We start from the raw sequence: 15792 nt of genomic DNA on the forward strand, positions 1-15792 counted from the left end.
CCCAGAGTTCAGGCCCATGACTGGACCCTCCCTCCCCCCACCCCCCCAAAAAAAGAACTCATACATGTTCACAAAATGTTTACCTCAAATTAAAAGCACAACGTATATGAGTAAAAGAACAGCAAAATCGTGTCTCCAGTTGTTATTTTCTGCCATGGGCCTTTATCAAATTGGCCTTACGTTTAGAGATGATACTTCTATTATGGCATTACTACAACTTTACATTATGAACTTAACAATTGTTAACTAGTTTTGTGTTTGCTCTTTCTGACATTAACATTTCTTAGCTTGAGCATTAAATTTAGGCAATAAATTTCTTAGATAAAAATCTTCTATACTTCTAGGATTGGAGAAGAGTTTAATTTCAGAGATGGCTATAGATGACCTTTGCTTCTAAAAAAGAATGTTTTGCATGTTTATTAAAAATAGTAAGAAATCCAGAAAACTCAAAATAATCTTATTTTTCCTTAACCTTGTCCAGATTTCTTAAAGGATTTGATTTTTTTCTAGGATTTATAAATAATAAAAAATAATGTGTTAAAAAGAGGCCATTTGGTTTTTAATGTTTTTTTTTATCATGAAAAGGCATAGAGTTTGTTTGGTTTTTCATACTGTGAAATTAGAAACCAACTGTCTCCTAAAGCTTTGAGCTCAAGTTATAAATCTTACCTTATTTGAAGGAATTTTTGTTAAAATTAAAGGTTTCATTTTTGCTTGTTCTTAGATTAATTCTTAATACTTTTATATAGCAGACTGAAATTTCTCTAACAATACCCAATGTTAACTTTAATAGTTAACTTTCAACCCATATTTAAAGTTTCAGTGTACTTACCTCTTCCTTGTACCTCATTTTACAAGGTTTATTCCTTATACCTATTGCTGTCAGAATAACTTAAACATTTAAATACTAAAACTTTTGTAAAATCAGGTGTTCTTGCACATTTAATAATCAACTTATAAATGTTGTTAAAGCCTTCTAAGTATCTCTATGATTTATTAATATGACAGACTCCCTTAAATATTTAAAATGTGCAAGCAACAAAACACAAGCTATCCCAAGATTATCAAGCAAATTGTTCCCAATCTAAACAGTAACAGCTTGATTCCTTTCCTTATCAGGTCCACCTTCACCTCACTGAAGGAGCCAGGGGACTTCCCCATGCAGCCCCCTTGCAGGTGCTTCTCAAATTGAGGACTTTTTCCTCACCAGGACCCCCTGAGCCCTCAGAATATATCTCTTACTTTTTCCTGTATCTATAGATTTCAAGTCTTCTTTAGAAACAAATGTTCAATGTAAGTTGACTTCCAACAGCAGTCCACTTACGTGGTCATTTTAAAAATTCAAACAAAGGAAGAGGCAACAATGCTCAATAAGAAATGTACTCATTACCTTGGTCATATAACTGTAACCCCTCTGTACAGCATTTTTACAATAAAAAAACATACAAAAAAATTCAGATAGAGCCCGGCACCAGTGGCTCATGCCTGTAATCCTAGCCAGTCGGAGGAGGCTAAGATCTGAGGATCATGGTTCAAAGCCAGCCTGGGCAGGAAAGTCCATGAGACTCTTATCTCCAATAAACCACTACAAAACCGGAAGTGGTGCTATGGCTCAAGCAGTAGAGTGCTCGCCTTGAGCTGAAGAGTGCAAGGACAGCGTGCAAGCCCAAAGTTCAAGCCCCATGACCGACTAAATAAATAAATAAATAAGATAGAATTAATGTCATTAAAAAAGTCAAACATTTTAAGTATAAACTTAAATATCATGGTGTTAATTTTAAATCTTCACTCCCCACTTTCTGTATTTCTTTCCTTCTTTTTACAGAGAAAAAGAGGAGAAGTGTGGAATTGATTCCTCTGACTGCCCGCATGGTGATGGCCCACTTGGTGAACCACCTGGGCCACTACCCCCTCAGTGGAGGCCCAGCCATGCTGCACAGCCTTGTCAGTGAAAACCATGACAATGCCCATGTCGAAGGTGCCGAGCTCTCTTCTGAAGTGTTCAGGAGCCCCAACCTGCAGCTGTTTGTATTCAACGAGAGCACCCTCATATCCTACCTTCAGACTCCATCAGAAGGTCCATCTGGAGCATCACCGGGGGGTGCCCTTTCTGACGTAAGAGTCATCGTGAGAGATATCTCAGGGAAGTACTCTTGGGATGGTAAGGTTTTATATGGACCTTTGGAAGGCTGCTTAGCACCAAGTGGAAAAAATCCCTCATTTCTGATTTCGGGTTGGTGCCATCACACATGTGGACCTCAGAGAGACTTTTCTCAAATTGATGAGGGTGATGATGTCCTCGACAAATTACTTGAAAACATTGGCCATACAAGTCCTGAATGCCTTTTACCATCACAGTTAAATCTAAATGAGCCTTCCCCACCCCCATGTGGAATGAACTATGACCAAGAGAAGGAAATCATTGAAGTCATTTTGCACCAGAGTACACAGGAAGATGAATATGTTCAAAGATGTAACTCTGATTCTGCAATGAAAGTCACCAGCCAAGGGCAACCCTCACCTGTGGAGCCCCGAGGCCCCTTTTATTTTTGTAGGCTCTTGCTGGATGACTTGGGAATGAATTCTTGGGACAGAAGGTAATGATACAAGCTTGTCTCTTCAATTAGTATGTCATTATTATTATGTGATTGTTCTTTTTATCCATTTGAGATTAAAGAGAAGTAGAAATTAAGAATTTTCTTGATTATAACATTTGCAGATTATTTTCAGATTAACTAGATTAAAACTAGAAAGGAAGTTAATTTTGTTGTACTAACATAAAGATTGAATTCCAAATTCCAATTAGTATTTTAAAAAATAAGCATTTTCTTTGTGTATTTTATTTTGTTACTTCCTTGTCCATTTTGTCTCTACTTTAATACAAGATTCAAATGGACTCCAAAGGTGAATAAATCAATCACTATGTAATCCATATGTGTGATGAGGGAGGTGAACTTGGCACAATTGTGATAGATGAGAGTGACATAATAGGTCAGGAAGAATGACTCAATCCAGTGTAATAAGATTCAGGCATAGAAGAGTTGAATTCGAACTGATCTCTGATAGTGGAGTGACATTTTTAAAGACAGAGATAGGGAACAGAGACATAAGCATATGCACATAGGAACATACTCATTACCTATAGAGACATCAGTGCCCCTGGATGGATAGTAATGGGATATAGTGGAATTTTTGAGTTTCCATTCTCCTATGGAGCATAGAATTCATTCTATATTTCCATAACAAATATTTCTATATTTCTATAACAAATATTTATATTTCTATAACAAATCTTTAGTGGTGCAGTGGATAAATAGGTGATAGGTAGGTCTGTTAATTGAATGATTTTACTGACTGTTAAAGTAATAAATTTGATCTGTGATCATGTGATTTTTTTTCTTCAACCCTTTTTTTTCTTTGTTTTATAGAAAGAATTTTCATCTGTTAAAGAAAAACTCAAAATTATTGAGAGAGCTGAAAAATCTGGATTCCCGTCAGTGGTATGTGAAAGTATATCAAATTACTTTTTTCCTCTTTTTTTAATTTTGAGGTGTGGTTTTAATTGTCCTCTGGTGTTTTTGTTTCTTTCAATCAAGTTTTGTTTCTCCCTTTGGTTTTTATTGACTTTTTAAAAATTATTTTATTGTAAAGATGCTGTACAGAGGGGTTTCATTTACATGAGTAAGGCAATGAGTACATTTCTTATTGAGCATTATTACCCCTTTCCCTTGTTGTTCTCCCACTATTCCTTCCCTCCCCCACTTTCCTTACTCCTTCCCCTCCAAAGTTGTAAAGTTCAATTTCAATATATTGTCTTGTGGGTATCATTGTTGCAATGTGTCATCCTGTGTCCTTGTTTCAGTGTTTTGTTATTCCCCTTCCCCTCCCCAACTTAGAAAAATGTATATACAAGAAGCAGGGCACCAGCATCCAGTACGTGACAACAGAGAATATATCATAGGAGGGAAGAACATACAAAGGAAAAAAAAATCACATAGCACATTAAAAACAACAACAACAAAGAAAGACCTCTTGTGTCCATATCTTGGGGTTCATTTCACTTAGCATCATCTTATATGGTCATATGTACTTAGCTTTTGAACTTTTCTGCTCATCCGCTAAAATTATCCTAGATGTATACTAATTATTGCAAATGAAGAAAACAATAGGACCTATATTTCTTTTAGTCTGGCTTACTTCATTTAATATGATTTTTTTCCAAGTCTTCAATTTCTTAACAAATGGGGCGGTGTCATTCTTTCTGATTGAAGCATAGAATTTATGTGTATGTGTGTGTCTGTGTGCACACGCGCGCACGCCACATTTTCTTGATCCATTCATCTACTGAGGAACATCTGGGTTGATTCTGTATCTTAGCTATGATGAATAATGCTGTGATAAACATAATTGTGCTGGTAGCTTTAGTATGGCTTTGTTTGTGATCATTTGGGTAAATGCCCAGAAGTGGGATTGCTAGATCATAGGGGAGCTCCAAAGTATGGAGGTTTTTCCGTCTATCTTGATGTGTGCTTGGGTACAAGATAGAATTGTAGTTGTAGACACATCTTCAGAGACACAAAAAGTTAGTTCTATAACCTACAGTCTAGTGGCATTTGCATAGGCCAGACTTTTGGTTCAGAAAAACTCAAGCTTTCTGAAGCAGTGCTCATCACTAACCTATGCTTTTGACTTGAAGTCAGTGAATTCCACTAACGTATACTTTTGACATGAGTTACTTTTTCTGTGGAACAGCCAATAGACATTCGTTCTCATCTACTCTCAAAAAAAGGATTACCTGATTAAAATGATCAAGTCACCTGTACCACAGTGTTCCAAACCACATGAGACTTTGTAGTCTGTGCTGTATACCATGTAGTGATATTACTGTAGTCTTGGCTTTCAAAACCATTAATCAAGACTAAGTATAGTCCTCACTACATGACAAATGTATAAGTCTTGAAAACAGTAAACTACTTTTTCAATCTTCAATTTTCTTTTAATTTACTTTGGTTGGTCGTTGGGCTTGAACTCTGGGCTTGGGCTCTGTCCCTGCGCTCTTCAGCTCAAGGCAAGTGCTCTACCGCTTGAGCCACAGTGCCACTTCCAGTTTTCTGGTGGTTACTTGGAGGTAAGAGTCTCACCTGCCCGGGCTGGCTTTGAACCTCAATCCTCAGATCTCAGCCTCCTGAGTAGCTAGGATTACAGGCATGAGCCAAAGGCGCCCGGCTTTCAATCTTCAGTTTTTATAAAACTCTTTTTCAAAAGAAACTGCATTTAAAATAAAAGACAAAGAACAGAACAAAGCAGCTTTGGGTCCCTTATCTTACTTTTCAGACTCTCTTAATATTCCATCAACTCTATAAACAGAAATTCAGGTTATTTTCTTCATGCTTGTTTTTCAGCTCTTCCTCAGGAATTTTATTTGTTACATTTTCTTACTCTTTAACTCATAAAATTTTACATATATTTGAGCTTTATGTTTGAAAGGGTGGTGGAGAAGCAAGGAGGAAGAAAGAAAAATAGCAGAGTACAGCTTTGTCTGGACAGGACTTCTCTTGGCACTCAGAGAAATAACTAGAGCTCTTCATTTCACTCACTTAAACTCATTTATACACCCTTTTACTCCCATTTTAAGGCACTAGCTTCTCTGACACTACTGTGGTAAGTTGTGGCCTGATAGATAAATAATTTCACTATCATCTGTTTTTAAGTGACTTTCATATGGTCTTGGTTGTTTGTGAGTTCTAGTTAAAGCTCAAGTGATACTTGCTTAAACTCTTGTTGTGTGTCATTATTAGTTGTATATCAGGTTCACAACTGTGATTCCTCTTTAGTGATCTGAATTCTTGAACTGACTATGAAAATAACAACTAGTAAACTCTATTTAGACTTTTTTATTTTAAATATATATTTTTATTGTAAAGATACTCAGATCTCAGCCTCCTGAGTAGCTAGGATTATAGGTGTGAGCCACGTGCACCCGGCCACATAGTACATTATAAATACATTAAAAAGAATAACAAGAAAGATAAAATTTCTTGTGTCCCTATCTTGGCGTTCATTTCACTTTGTATCATATTAGATGGTCATATGGACATAGCTTTTGACCTATTCTACTTGTCCTAGACATATACTAGTTATTGCAGGTAAGGGAAACCATGGGACCTATGTTTCTTTGGGTCTGGCTTACTTCACTTAATATAATTTTTTTCCAAGTCTTTCCATTTCCTAAGAAATAGGGTGGTGCCGAAAGGTTGGACAAATGGGATTGCATAAAGTTGCAGAGCTTCTGCAGGGCAAACGACATAGCTAGCAAGATCAATAGAAAGCCCACCACTGATTGGGAGAAGATCTTTACTAGCCATACAACGGACAAGGGTCTCATATCTAAAATATACTTGGAACTCAAAAAATTAAACCCCCCAACAACAAATCCTCAAAGAAACAACTGCCCAATAAATAAGTGGGTGAAAGACTTAAAGAGAAACTTCTCTGAAGAAGAAAGAAGGATGGCCAATAGACACATGAAGAAATGTTCAACATCCCTAGCCATAAAAGAAATGCAAATCAAAACAACATTGAGATATCACCTCACTCCAGTTAGAACGGCAAAAATCAAGAACTCTAACAACAACAGATGCTGGAGGGGATGTGGACAGAAAGGAACCTTACTTCATTGTTGGTGGGAATGTAAACTTGTTCAACCACTTTGGAAAGCAGTATGGAGGTTCCTCAAAAGACTTCACATAGAACTCCCCTATGACCCAGCAATCCCACTTTTGGGCATTTACCCAAATGTTTACAAACAAGACCACACTAAAGCTACTAGCACAACTATGTTTATTGCAGCATTATTTACCATAGCTAAGATATGGAACCAACCCAGATGCCCCTCAGTAAATGAATGGATCAAGAAAATGTGGTATATATACACAATGGAATTCTATGCCTCCATCTATGCCCCATTTGTTAGGAAATGGAAAAACTTGGAAAAAATTATATTAAGTGAAGTAAGCCAGACCCAAAGAAACATAGGTCCCATGGTTTCCCTTATTTGTAATATCTAGTATATGTATGAGTCAAGTGGAAAAGGTCAGATAATGTGATGTCAGGAAAATGAACCCTTAGATATGTATTTTAATGTTTTTTTCTTTCATGCATGTGTTTCTAATGCATTTATAAGATTATCTCTTTGTTGCTTTGTATGTCCCTCCCCCATAGTATAACCCCTGCTTTCACTATATTTGATGTCAATATAACTTGTGGAGGAGATGGGGAAAAACTAGTTGTTTAAGGATACAGGTGGACCTGTTGCAACAATGAGAAGTACAAGTTGTCATGTCCAAAACGAGCTTTATAACGTTGGTGTGGGGGGGGGGGGCAAGGGGGGGAGGAGAAGGATTGGGATTGGGGGGGAGGGGGGAGGCTGGGAAGGGATGTGAAGGGTAAACACAGGAGGAGGCTGCAATGCTTGGTAAGAAATGTACACATTATCCTGCCCATATAATTGTAACTCCTCTGTACAGTATGTTCACAAATAAAATTAAATTAAATTAAAAAAAAGAATATCACCATTGTGACTTTAACTAAGCATCACTATTGCACAATACTGTGAAATTTGTGAAATCATGTAATCACTTAATCACAATAAATAATTTGCAAAAAAAAAAAAAAAAGAAATAGGGTGGTGCCATTCTTTCTGATGGAGGTCTAGAATTCTAGTGTGTGTGTGTGTGTGTGTGTGTGTGTGTGTGTGTATTTACCACATTTTCTTGATCCATTCATCTACTGAGGGGCATCTGGCTTGGTTCCATATCTTAGCTATGGTGAATAATGCTGTGATAAACATAGTTGTGCTGGTAGCTTTAGTATGGCCTTGTTTGTGATTGGGTAAATACCTAAAAGTGGGATTGCTGGGTCATAGGGGAGCTATATGTGTAGTCTTTTAAGGAACCTCCATATTGCTTTCCAAAGTGGTTGAACAAGTTTACATTCCCACCAACAATGCAGTAGGGTTCCCTTTGGCCACATCTCCTCCAACATTTGTTGTTATTAGATTTCTTGATTATAGCCATTCTAACTGACAAATCTTCAAAGAAACAACTGCTCGATTAATAATAAGTGGGCTAAAGACTTAAAGAGAGACTTCTCTGAAGAGGAAATAAGAATGGCCAATAGACACATGAAGAAATGCTCAACTTCTCTAGCCATAAAGAAATGCAAATCAAAACAATGTTGAAATTCCACCTAGTTGGAATTTTTTTATACTGGGAAGATGCTTATTACAAATAATGGTCCTTTTGTCACATCACTAAGAACTAAACAGTAAAATGAAAGAAATTGTGCTTATGCATAGTTGTGTCCTTTTACTCCTTCAGAAAGATCTAAAATTAAGAAGCATTCATTTTATGTGTGAGAATCAAGAGTATGGATTTTCTTTCTCTCTCCTTCCCCTGCCCTTCTCTTATTCACTTTTCTACCTTTCCCATGTATCTCCTTACCACTCTTATAACATGGCAAAGCATGAACTATTTGTGTACATTTCTTGAATGTTGGAGTATGTCAAGATGGCTGTTCTGAGCCTGACTCCTTCTGTAGAAGATGTTGTGAGGGCCCTTTCTCCTAGATGACTTTACTACTCTACAGAGCAATAAGTACTTTAGCATCAAGGAAATTTTGTGTTTGATATACAGAATTAAAAGAAAAGAAATACATAGGATTAAGCAATTCATTTATAGTAGTACCTGGGGAAAGAAACCATTCTCTGTGAAGATATAGCTCTAATGCCATTTTAAATGTCTTCATTTCTTGATTTTCTAGTAAAAGATTTGACTCTTAAAAAATACCTTAAACTCATTAGAGATAAAGAACTTGTTCTTTACATACTCTTCATCTGCTTCAGTTTCCTGCATATTGCTATGATTCTTTTTCTCCAGGGGAATGAAGACTGAGTTCTCTGTGGAAATTTGATGAGGGAGTCCTTCTGAAGGACTTAGGGATTCACTTCTTTCTCCCTCTTGTCCTTCAGTGTTAAGCAAGCAGTCATTTGGTTGCCAACTCAGATTTTCAAGCATGTGCTAAATTATTCCACGCTTCATAGTGCTAAGTGACTATATTGGTATCTTGTAATTGTGGCCAATTTGTTGAATGTTAATGCACTTTAGTTATGTGAGGTACAATTGAATTAGCTCCCTGGGGTGCTGTTGCAGTAAAATATAGCTTTGGGGAATTGATTGGCAATCCTCTGCCCCTTGATTAACCTTCACTTAAAACCCCAGCATCTGGATTTATTGTCTTATTGACATCTAAATGCCTGTGGTAAATGGTATTTTCAAGATTCTCTTTGAAAAATTTTGAAACTAAGCCTGGGAGTTTCTACTACAAGAACTCTGGACTGTCCTGTAGATTGGTCAGATAGCAAACAACAGCATACTTTGTCCTTCTACTTTCACTTAGAACATTTGTTTGTTTCTGATATTAATTCATGTCACTATTAGCAAAGTATATAGCTTATTCTGAACATAATATTGGGAAAATAGACAATATCTTGTATCTGTGGTCTATATACTGTATATGACCTCTGTACATACAAATCACAGTGGGCTCTCCTTTTAAATATGAGTGCCTTCTTGCTCCCATGTGGTTAGGTAGATGTTAAAAGAATGCTTTTTTTTTCAGTTGTTTTTTTTTGTTTGTTTGTTTGTCTCTTTAAATATGACAACATAGAAAAGCTGAGCTATTTTGGTCTATTCTGAAAAAGAAAGAAAAATTTATTCTATTTGGAATAGGAAAATTGTTGGTTTTATGGTATTTGTGCTCTTGAATTACCTGGTCCTTCATGCATTGGTTGTGCAGCTTATGGATATGAAGTGCTATTGATGTTGTAATTACCATTTCAAAGCCTGCCTCTAATAAGGCCAGACACAGAGTCTGTATCCTAGCAGGCTCTCTGTGGTACTAACATTTTGGAGGATGTGAAATTTGATGAATGTTTACAACTAAAGGTCACCTTTCCTCACACCCACATCAGTCAGTCCTCCATCATTCAGTCTTAGTTCTTTGTGCTTCTGTATTGAGTTAATGAGGACTCAAGGACCAATGAACAGTTGTATTAAAAAAAAAAAAAGGCTAGACTTGGAGAATAAGCAGGCATTTCAGATAAAGCTGAGATTGTTTTTATGTATGCCAGATCTATAAAACTGAGAATAATTAAATGCTAAGAGATTTTAAATATGTAGCAATAGCAACAGAAAGAAATTGAGTATTTTTTTCTCCTTTTCTTCAGTCTTTTAGGTCAAAAGTTAGTGTATCATTCAAGCCTCCAAATTATTCATAGTTGTTAGGAATGAGCTAGTATGATTCTAAGTGCTCCTTGTCAGTGTCACTAGGGTGGTAAATAATATGGCAATTTCACTACACTGTATTCTGTAATGACAAGTTTTCTGTCTTCTGGTGAGTGCTCATGCCTTGTCTGCTGGTGTCCATGATGCTGCACCTTCCTGGTAATATCAGAACAGTATGTATCAAATGTCTGAAAAATGATCAGGATCTGTTTCTATGTATTTATTTTAAGGACATATTAAAGATCCTGTGGAGAAAATTATAAAGATTAGAGATTATTTTAAGGATATATTAAAGATAATATGAAAGTGTCATTTTAAAAAGAATCAAATAGGCTAGGCACCAGTGGTTCATACTTGTAATTGTAGCATCGCAAAAGGCTGAGATATCAGGATCACAGTTCAAAGCCAAGCTGGGCAGCAAAGTCTGTGAGACTCTTATATCAAATTAACCACCAGAGAGCCAGAAGTGTACATTTGTAAAACAGAATATAGTCACATTTAATATGATATATTTTTGTGCAAAATACATCATAATGTGGCAATAACTATGTTCTTTGTTTAAATGTTAAAATTCCAAGTGTTTTTTAAATTAGTCTTTTTCTTTCCTATATTTTCTAATTTTTCTTCCAAGTGTGATTATTATATGAAGACATATGGGGAAAACAAATAGTTTTCTAGATGAATAGGAGAGAACCTCTTCAGTTTTTATATAACTTTTTAGTTGAACTTCAGTTTGTCTTCCTTACTAAATAGAAAAACAATTAATGAAGAAGTAAATATTAGAGTTTGTTAAAATATGGAGCCGAGATCTACCAAAGTAATTGTCTAATCAGATTATAATGTTGAGATATTAAGTAATTAAGTAATCTTAGACAATAGAAACATTTCTGTATTGTTGTAGCACTTAACAATATTTTCTGTGAGATTTCTCAGAATGTAATACAAGAAGAGTATAACTGCTCTAGAAGTGGTAATCTGATTTTCTTTTGTTAAATATTGACTAGTAAAACTCATAGACAATAGGACTATGGATGAGGAATTCTTGAATAAGGGTCTGTTTGAAGTAGAACCATGTTCTCATCTCTAAACTATCATCAAATTACATGATAGGGGTTGGTTCATCTAATTTGTAGAAGCTGCTTATTAAGACATTAAAATATACCATTATATATATCTGATCAGTCTAACATAGATTTAGTTGAAGCAATTTATGCTACAAGTACAAAAGAAATTTTCATGTCAGAGTCCCTTTCTTCAAAGTATCATGTTTACTTGCTTTAATAAGTAAATTACCTAAATATATAAGTTTCCCATAATCCATTATGGAGCATGCCACTATAAAGGGTTTATATGGCCAAGTGAGGTTTCTTTGGATAGCTGTCCACCTAATCAAACATCCTCAGTAAAAGCAGAACACAGGATTGTATACCCTTTGGCAAAGAAAATACTCAGATATCCTCTGCTTGGAAGAAATTTTTATTTCTCATAAAGTCTTGGCATATCTCTTACAGTTTTAATTGAGGAAATACCAGTATCTTCTTCTGAAAGTATGTTATAGATCTACTCCCAATTCATATCTGTTTGAAATTCTTTACAAGACAGTGCTGTTTACAATAAGTGGGGTGTTCTGACAGGTTGTTTAGTGTATGTTTTGTCTGTGTGTGTGCTTTCAGGAACTAGACTGCCTTCTGTGGGTCCCAGTCTTCTCTGCTTGCTGTGTGTGTTTCTTATTTAATTTTCTGTACACGATTTTAGCCATCCTTCCAAGGCAGGTGATGATAATAGTACTTGTCTTTAGTTGTGGAGAATAAATGAGATTGTTTATCAAATCATCTTACAGCAGTGATCAACTCTACGAAGTTCCAGTAAATGTGAGCTTAATAGTAGACATCATGTTGATGGTAGCAGTAAAATAAAACTTTATATAGAGAATTGTAATTCATTTAAATTTAAACTTTTACAGTCGCGAGACACACAAAATTGCAGTATTTTACATTGCTGAAGGTCAAGAAGACAAGTGTTCAATCCTGTCCAATGAAAGAGGAAGCCAAGCATATGAAGACTTTGTTGCTGGTCTTGGATGGGAGGTAATTAATTTCATTCAGTAGCTGTTTATCAACCAGCAGTATTTACAGATATGTATAGGATGGGTAATGTTCAAAAATTGAAGAATGTATTGAACTTTGTATCTTCTGTATTCAGTAGTTATCTTCATTATTTTACATGTGAATGTTTGTCTCCCCTTAATATTTTTTCATTTGTTTTGTAACAGAACTGAATAGTCAGGTGAACTTACCAAGCCACATACAGTTTGTATAGAGAATACAAAAGTGGGCTGAGGAGCAATGGTTTTGCCACAAAATGGAGACTGGAGAAGAAAGCAATAACTTGATAGGTGAAAGATTAAGAAAGAGTTGGATTAAGTCAGAAGTTGACCTGAAATACAAAATAGTAGCTATGATCGTTTAGCTATCATCCCATTTTCCAAACATACATTTCCAAGACATTTTAATAGTTGACATTTTAAAAATTTAGGTTTTTTTCCTTTACTAAATACTAAACTGATATATAGACATGTATACACATAAATACATATCTGCCTTCTAGGAATAGAGATAGATAGGTAGGTAGGTAGGTAGATAGATAGATAGATAGATAGATAGATAGATAGATAGATAGATAGATAGATAGATATCCACAGAATCTGTAAAGGATTCAAAGTAGTCAAAAATGCAAATTAAAATACCTATTATAATTTTTCTTGTTATTAGTTATATATGCTAAGGAGAAACCCTCATGTTGTACTTATGCACAATTTGCCTGCAAGGAGCTTGCTGTAAAGATAAGGACATGGAAAGAGTACATCAAGATCAAAAGCATGTGTTTTCAAAAAAGTCCAAGTAGGCTTTTTGTTTTTTGTTTTTGCCTTGTGTATCTGTGTGTGCAAACATGTTTGCTCACATGTGGATACCAGTCTGGAGGCTTAAACTTGAGGCCGGACACTGTCCCTGCTTTTGTATTCAAAGCTAGAGCTCTACCATTTGAGCCACAGCTCCACTTCCAGGTTCTTTTAGGTGGTTAATTGGAAATAAGAGTCTCATAGATGTTACAACTTCGGGGTGGTGGCAAGGTGGTGGGGGGGAAGGGTGGGAGGGATAGTGAGAGAAAAACGGAGTGGGTAACAATGTTCGACAAGAATGGACTCATTACCTTATTCATGTAACTGTAACCTCTCTGTACAGCAACTTTACAATAAACTAAAATATTTAAAATAAAAAATAAAAAAAGAATCTCATGGATTTTCTAGACTGGCTTTGAACTGTGATCCTTAGATCTCAGCCTCCTGAATAGCTAGAATTACAGGCATGAGCTACCAGCTTCCAAGTAGGTTTTATTCTAAGAGCTATTGTATTTCTGTTAAATCAAAATATTCTTTTACTTTTTTTGTTGTTGTTGTTGGTCCTGGGGCTTGCACTCAGGGCCTGAGCATTATCCCTGAGATTTTTTTTTTTGGGGGGGGGTCCGGTCACGGGGCCTGAACTCTGGGCCTGGGTGTTGTCCCTCAGCTCTTCGGCTCAAGGCTAGCACTTTACCACTTGAGCCACAGTGCCACTTCCGGCTTTTTTTCTTTTTTGCCTTATGTGGTGCTAGGAATCGAACCCAGGGCCTCATGCATGCAAGGCAAGTGCTCTACCACTGAGCCACCTTCCCAGCCCCCCTGAGATTTTTTGCTAAAGGCTAGTGCTCTACCATTTGAGCCGTACCTGTACGTCCTGCTTTTTTGGTAGTTAATTTAAGATGTGAGTCTCACAGACTATTTTGCCTGGATTGGCTTCAAACTATGATTCTCAGATTTTAGACTCCTAAGTAGTTAGGATTATAGGAACAAGCCACCAGCTCCTTTTTTTATTTGCCATAGAATATATTTATTATTTGACATATTTTTGGCTATGTTTTTAAACTATACTTTCTTAATTAGAATTTGAGAAAAACTAGAACATTAATTCAGAGTGTACATTGATTGGATATGGCAAAGGAGAGATTTTTGTAATTCATGTGTGTTAAAATAGGTGCTTTACCAGAAGAAAAATTACAAGAAAGTATATTTAGATTGAGTAACTAAGAAGTAAATATGTATGTCATACTTTAAAATGAATTGCCTTATACTTGGAGATTGTACAAACTGGAACAACCCTTTTGATGGCACTTTAGGGATGACTGCTAAATTGTGTAACATTTGTACCCCTTAATGATTAGTTAATGAGGTTTGTTTGTTTGCTTGTTTGCTATGCTAGGGATCAAACCCAGGGCCTTGCACATGCTAGGCAAGTACTTCACCACTGAGCCACACTAAGCTAACCCTTAAAAAATTGATGGTTATTTTCTTTAGTTAGAATTACAGAACAATTTCACTTTTGCATTCTTATTATTCTTTATTTTAGTAAAATTTTAACCTTGTCTAACCTTGTATATATGTTTATAATCAGAAAAAAATATATTGAAATGAAAATGACTTGTTCTTTTTCTAAATTTACACTCCTTCTAATGAGTGAGAACAGCTCAGGATTGACCCCTACTCTTTTGCTTATATGTGCCCTTCATCAGGTGGATCTCTCAACCCATTGTGGGTTCATGGGTGGCCTTCAACGCAATGGCAGCACAGGGCAGACTGCTCCTTACTATGCTACCTCCACTGTGGAAGTGATTTTCCACGTTTCCACTCGGATGCCATCAGACTCAGATGATTCGCTTACCAAAAAGGTAAAGTACCTCCTTGGGGACATACACAAAGCTCCCAGGTAGATAGGTAGGATTCACTGACACTGAATAAATACCAGGTCCAATGAACACTGAGGCTTCTTTCCTCTGGACTCTTCTTTTGGTGGTGGTGGTGGTGGTCATCATCGTGGAGCTTGAACTCCGGGCCTGGGCACTGTCCTTTAGCATTTTTACTCAAGGCTAGCAATCTACCACTTTGAGCTATAGCTCCACTTCCAGTTTTTGAATTGGAAATAAGAGTTTCTCTGGGACTTTTCTGCCTGGGCTGAATTTGAACAGTGATCCTCAGATCTCAGCTTCCTGAGTAGCTAGGATTACAGGTGTGAACCACCAGCACCCAGCTCTCTGGATTAGGATACAGTTGTGGTGAATATAAAATACTATCTTGGACAAATTTAGGTTCTGAGATTAAGGGCTGGGAAAAAGGATCTTCTCTAGTAATATGTGACAGAAAATAACGTTTTTACCTCACAGATTGATGATGACCACAGTGTATAATAGCCTATATCATAAAACTACTCATGGAGCTCTAGGAAAGCATTCCTTCCCAGGTTTGCTGGAAGTGAGTTGAGAGCATCTACCAAAATGACAGCTTCAGATGTGCTGCTGTCCCAACTTTGCTGCTCACTCTTTTATTCTTCTTTAGCTTTGGCCCTGCTGGGCATTTTTC

The 15792-nt window shown here is 36.4% G+C and overlaps 1 protein-coding gene across 2 annotated transcripts in view; it reads left to right on the forward strand.

Annotated features, from left to right (window-relative positions):
- The window catches only part of Ralgapa2 (Ral GTPase activating protein catalytic subunit alpha 2), a 315000-nt gene that overhangs the window by 191299 nt on the left and 107909 nt on the right, over nt 1-15792 (forward strand). For both annotated transcript variants that reach the window (XM_070006662.1, XM_070006663.1), the window contains 4 exons: nt 1826-2597; nt 3429-3500; nt 12307-12430; nt 14949-15104. In XM_070006662.1, coding sequence (XP_069862763.1) covers nt 1826-2597; nt 3429-3500; nt 12307-12430; nt 14949-15104 — 1124 coding nt within the window. The remainder of the gene's footprint in view (nt 1-1825; nt 2598-3428; nt 3501-12306; nt 12431-14948; nt 15105-15792) is intronic.

Source organism: Dipodomys merriami, unplaced genomic scaffold, assembly GCF_024711535.1.
Source record: "Dipodomys merriami isolate MVZ:Mamm:240054 unplaced genomic scaffold, mDipMer1.0.p SCAF_7, whole genome shotgun sequence".
NCBI classification, from domain to species: Eukaryota; Metazoa; Chordata; class Mammalia; order Rodentia; family Heteromyidae; genus Dipodomys; species Dipodomys merriami.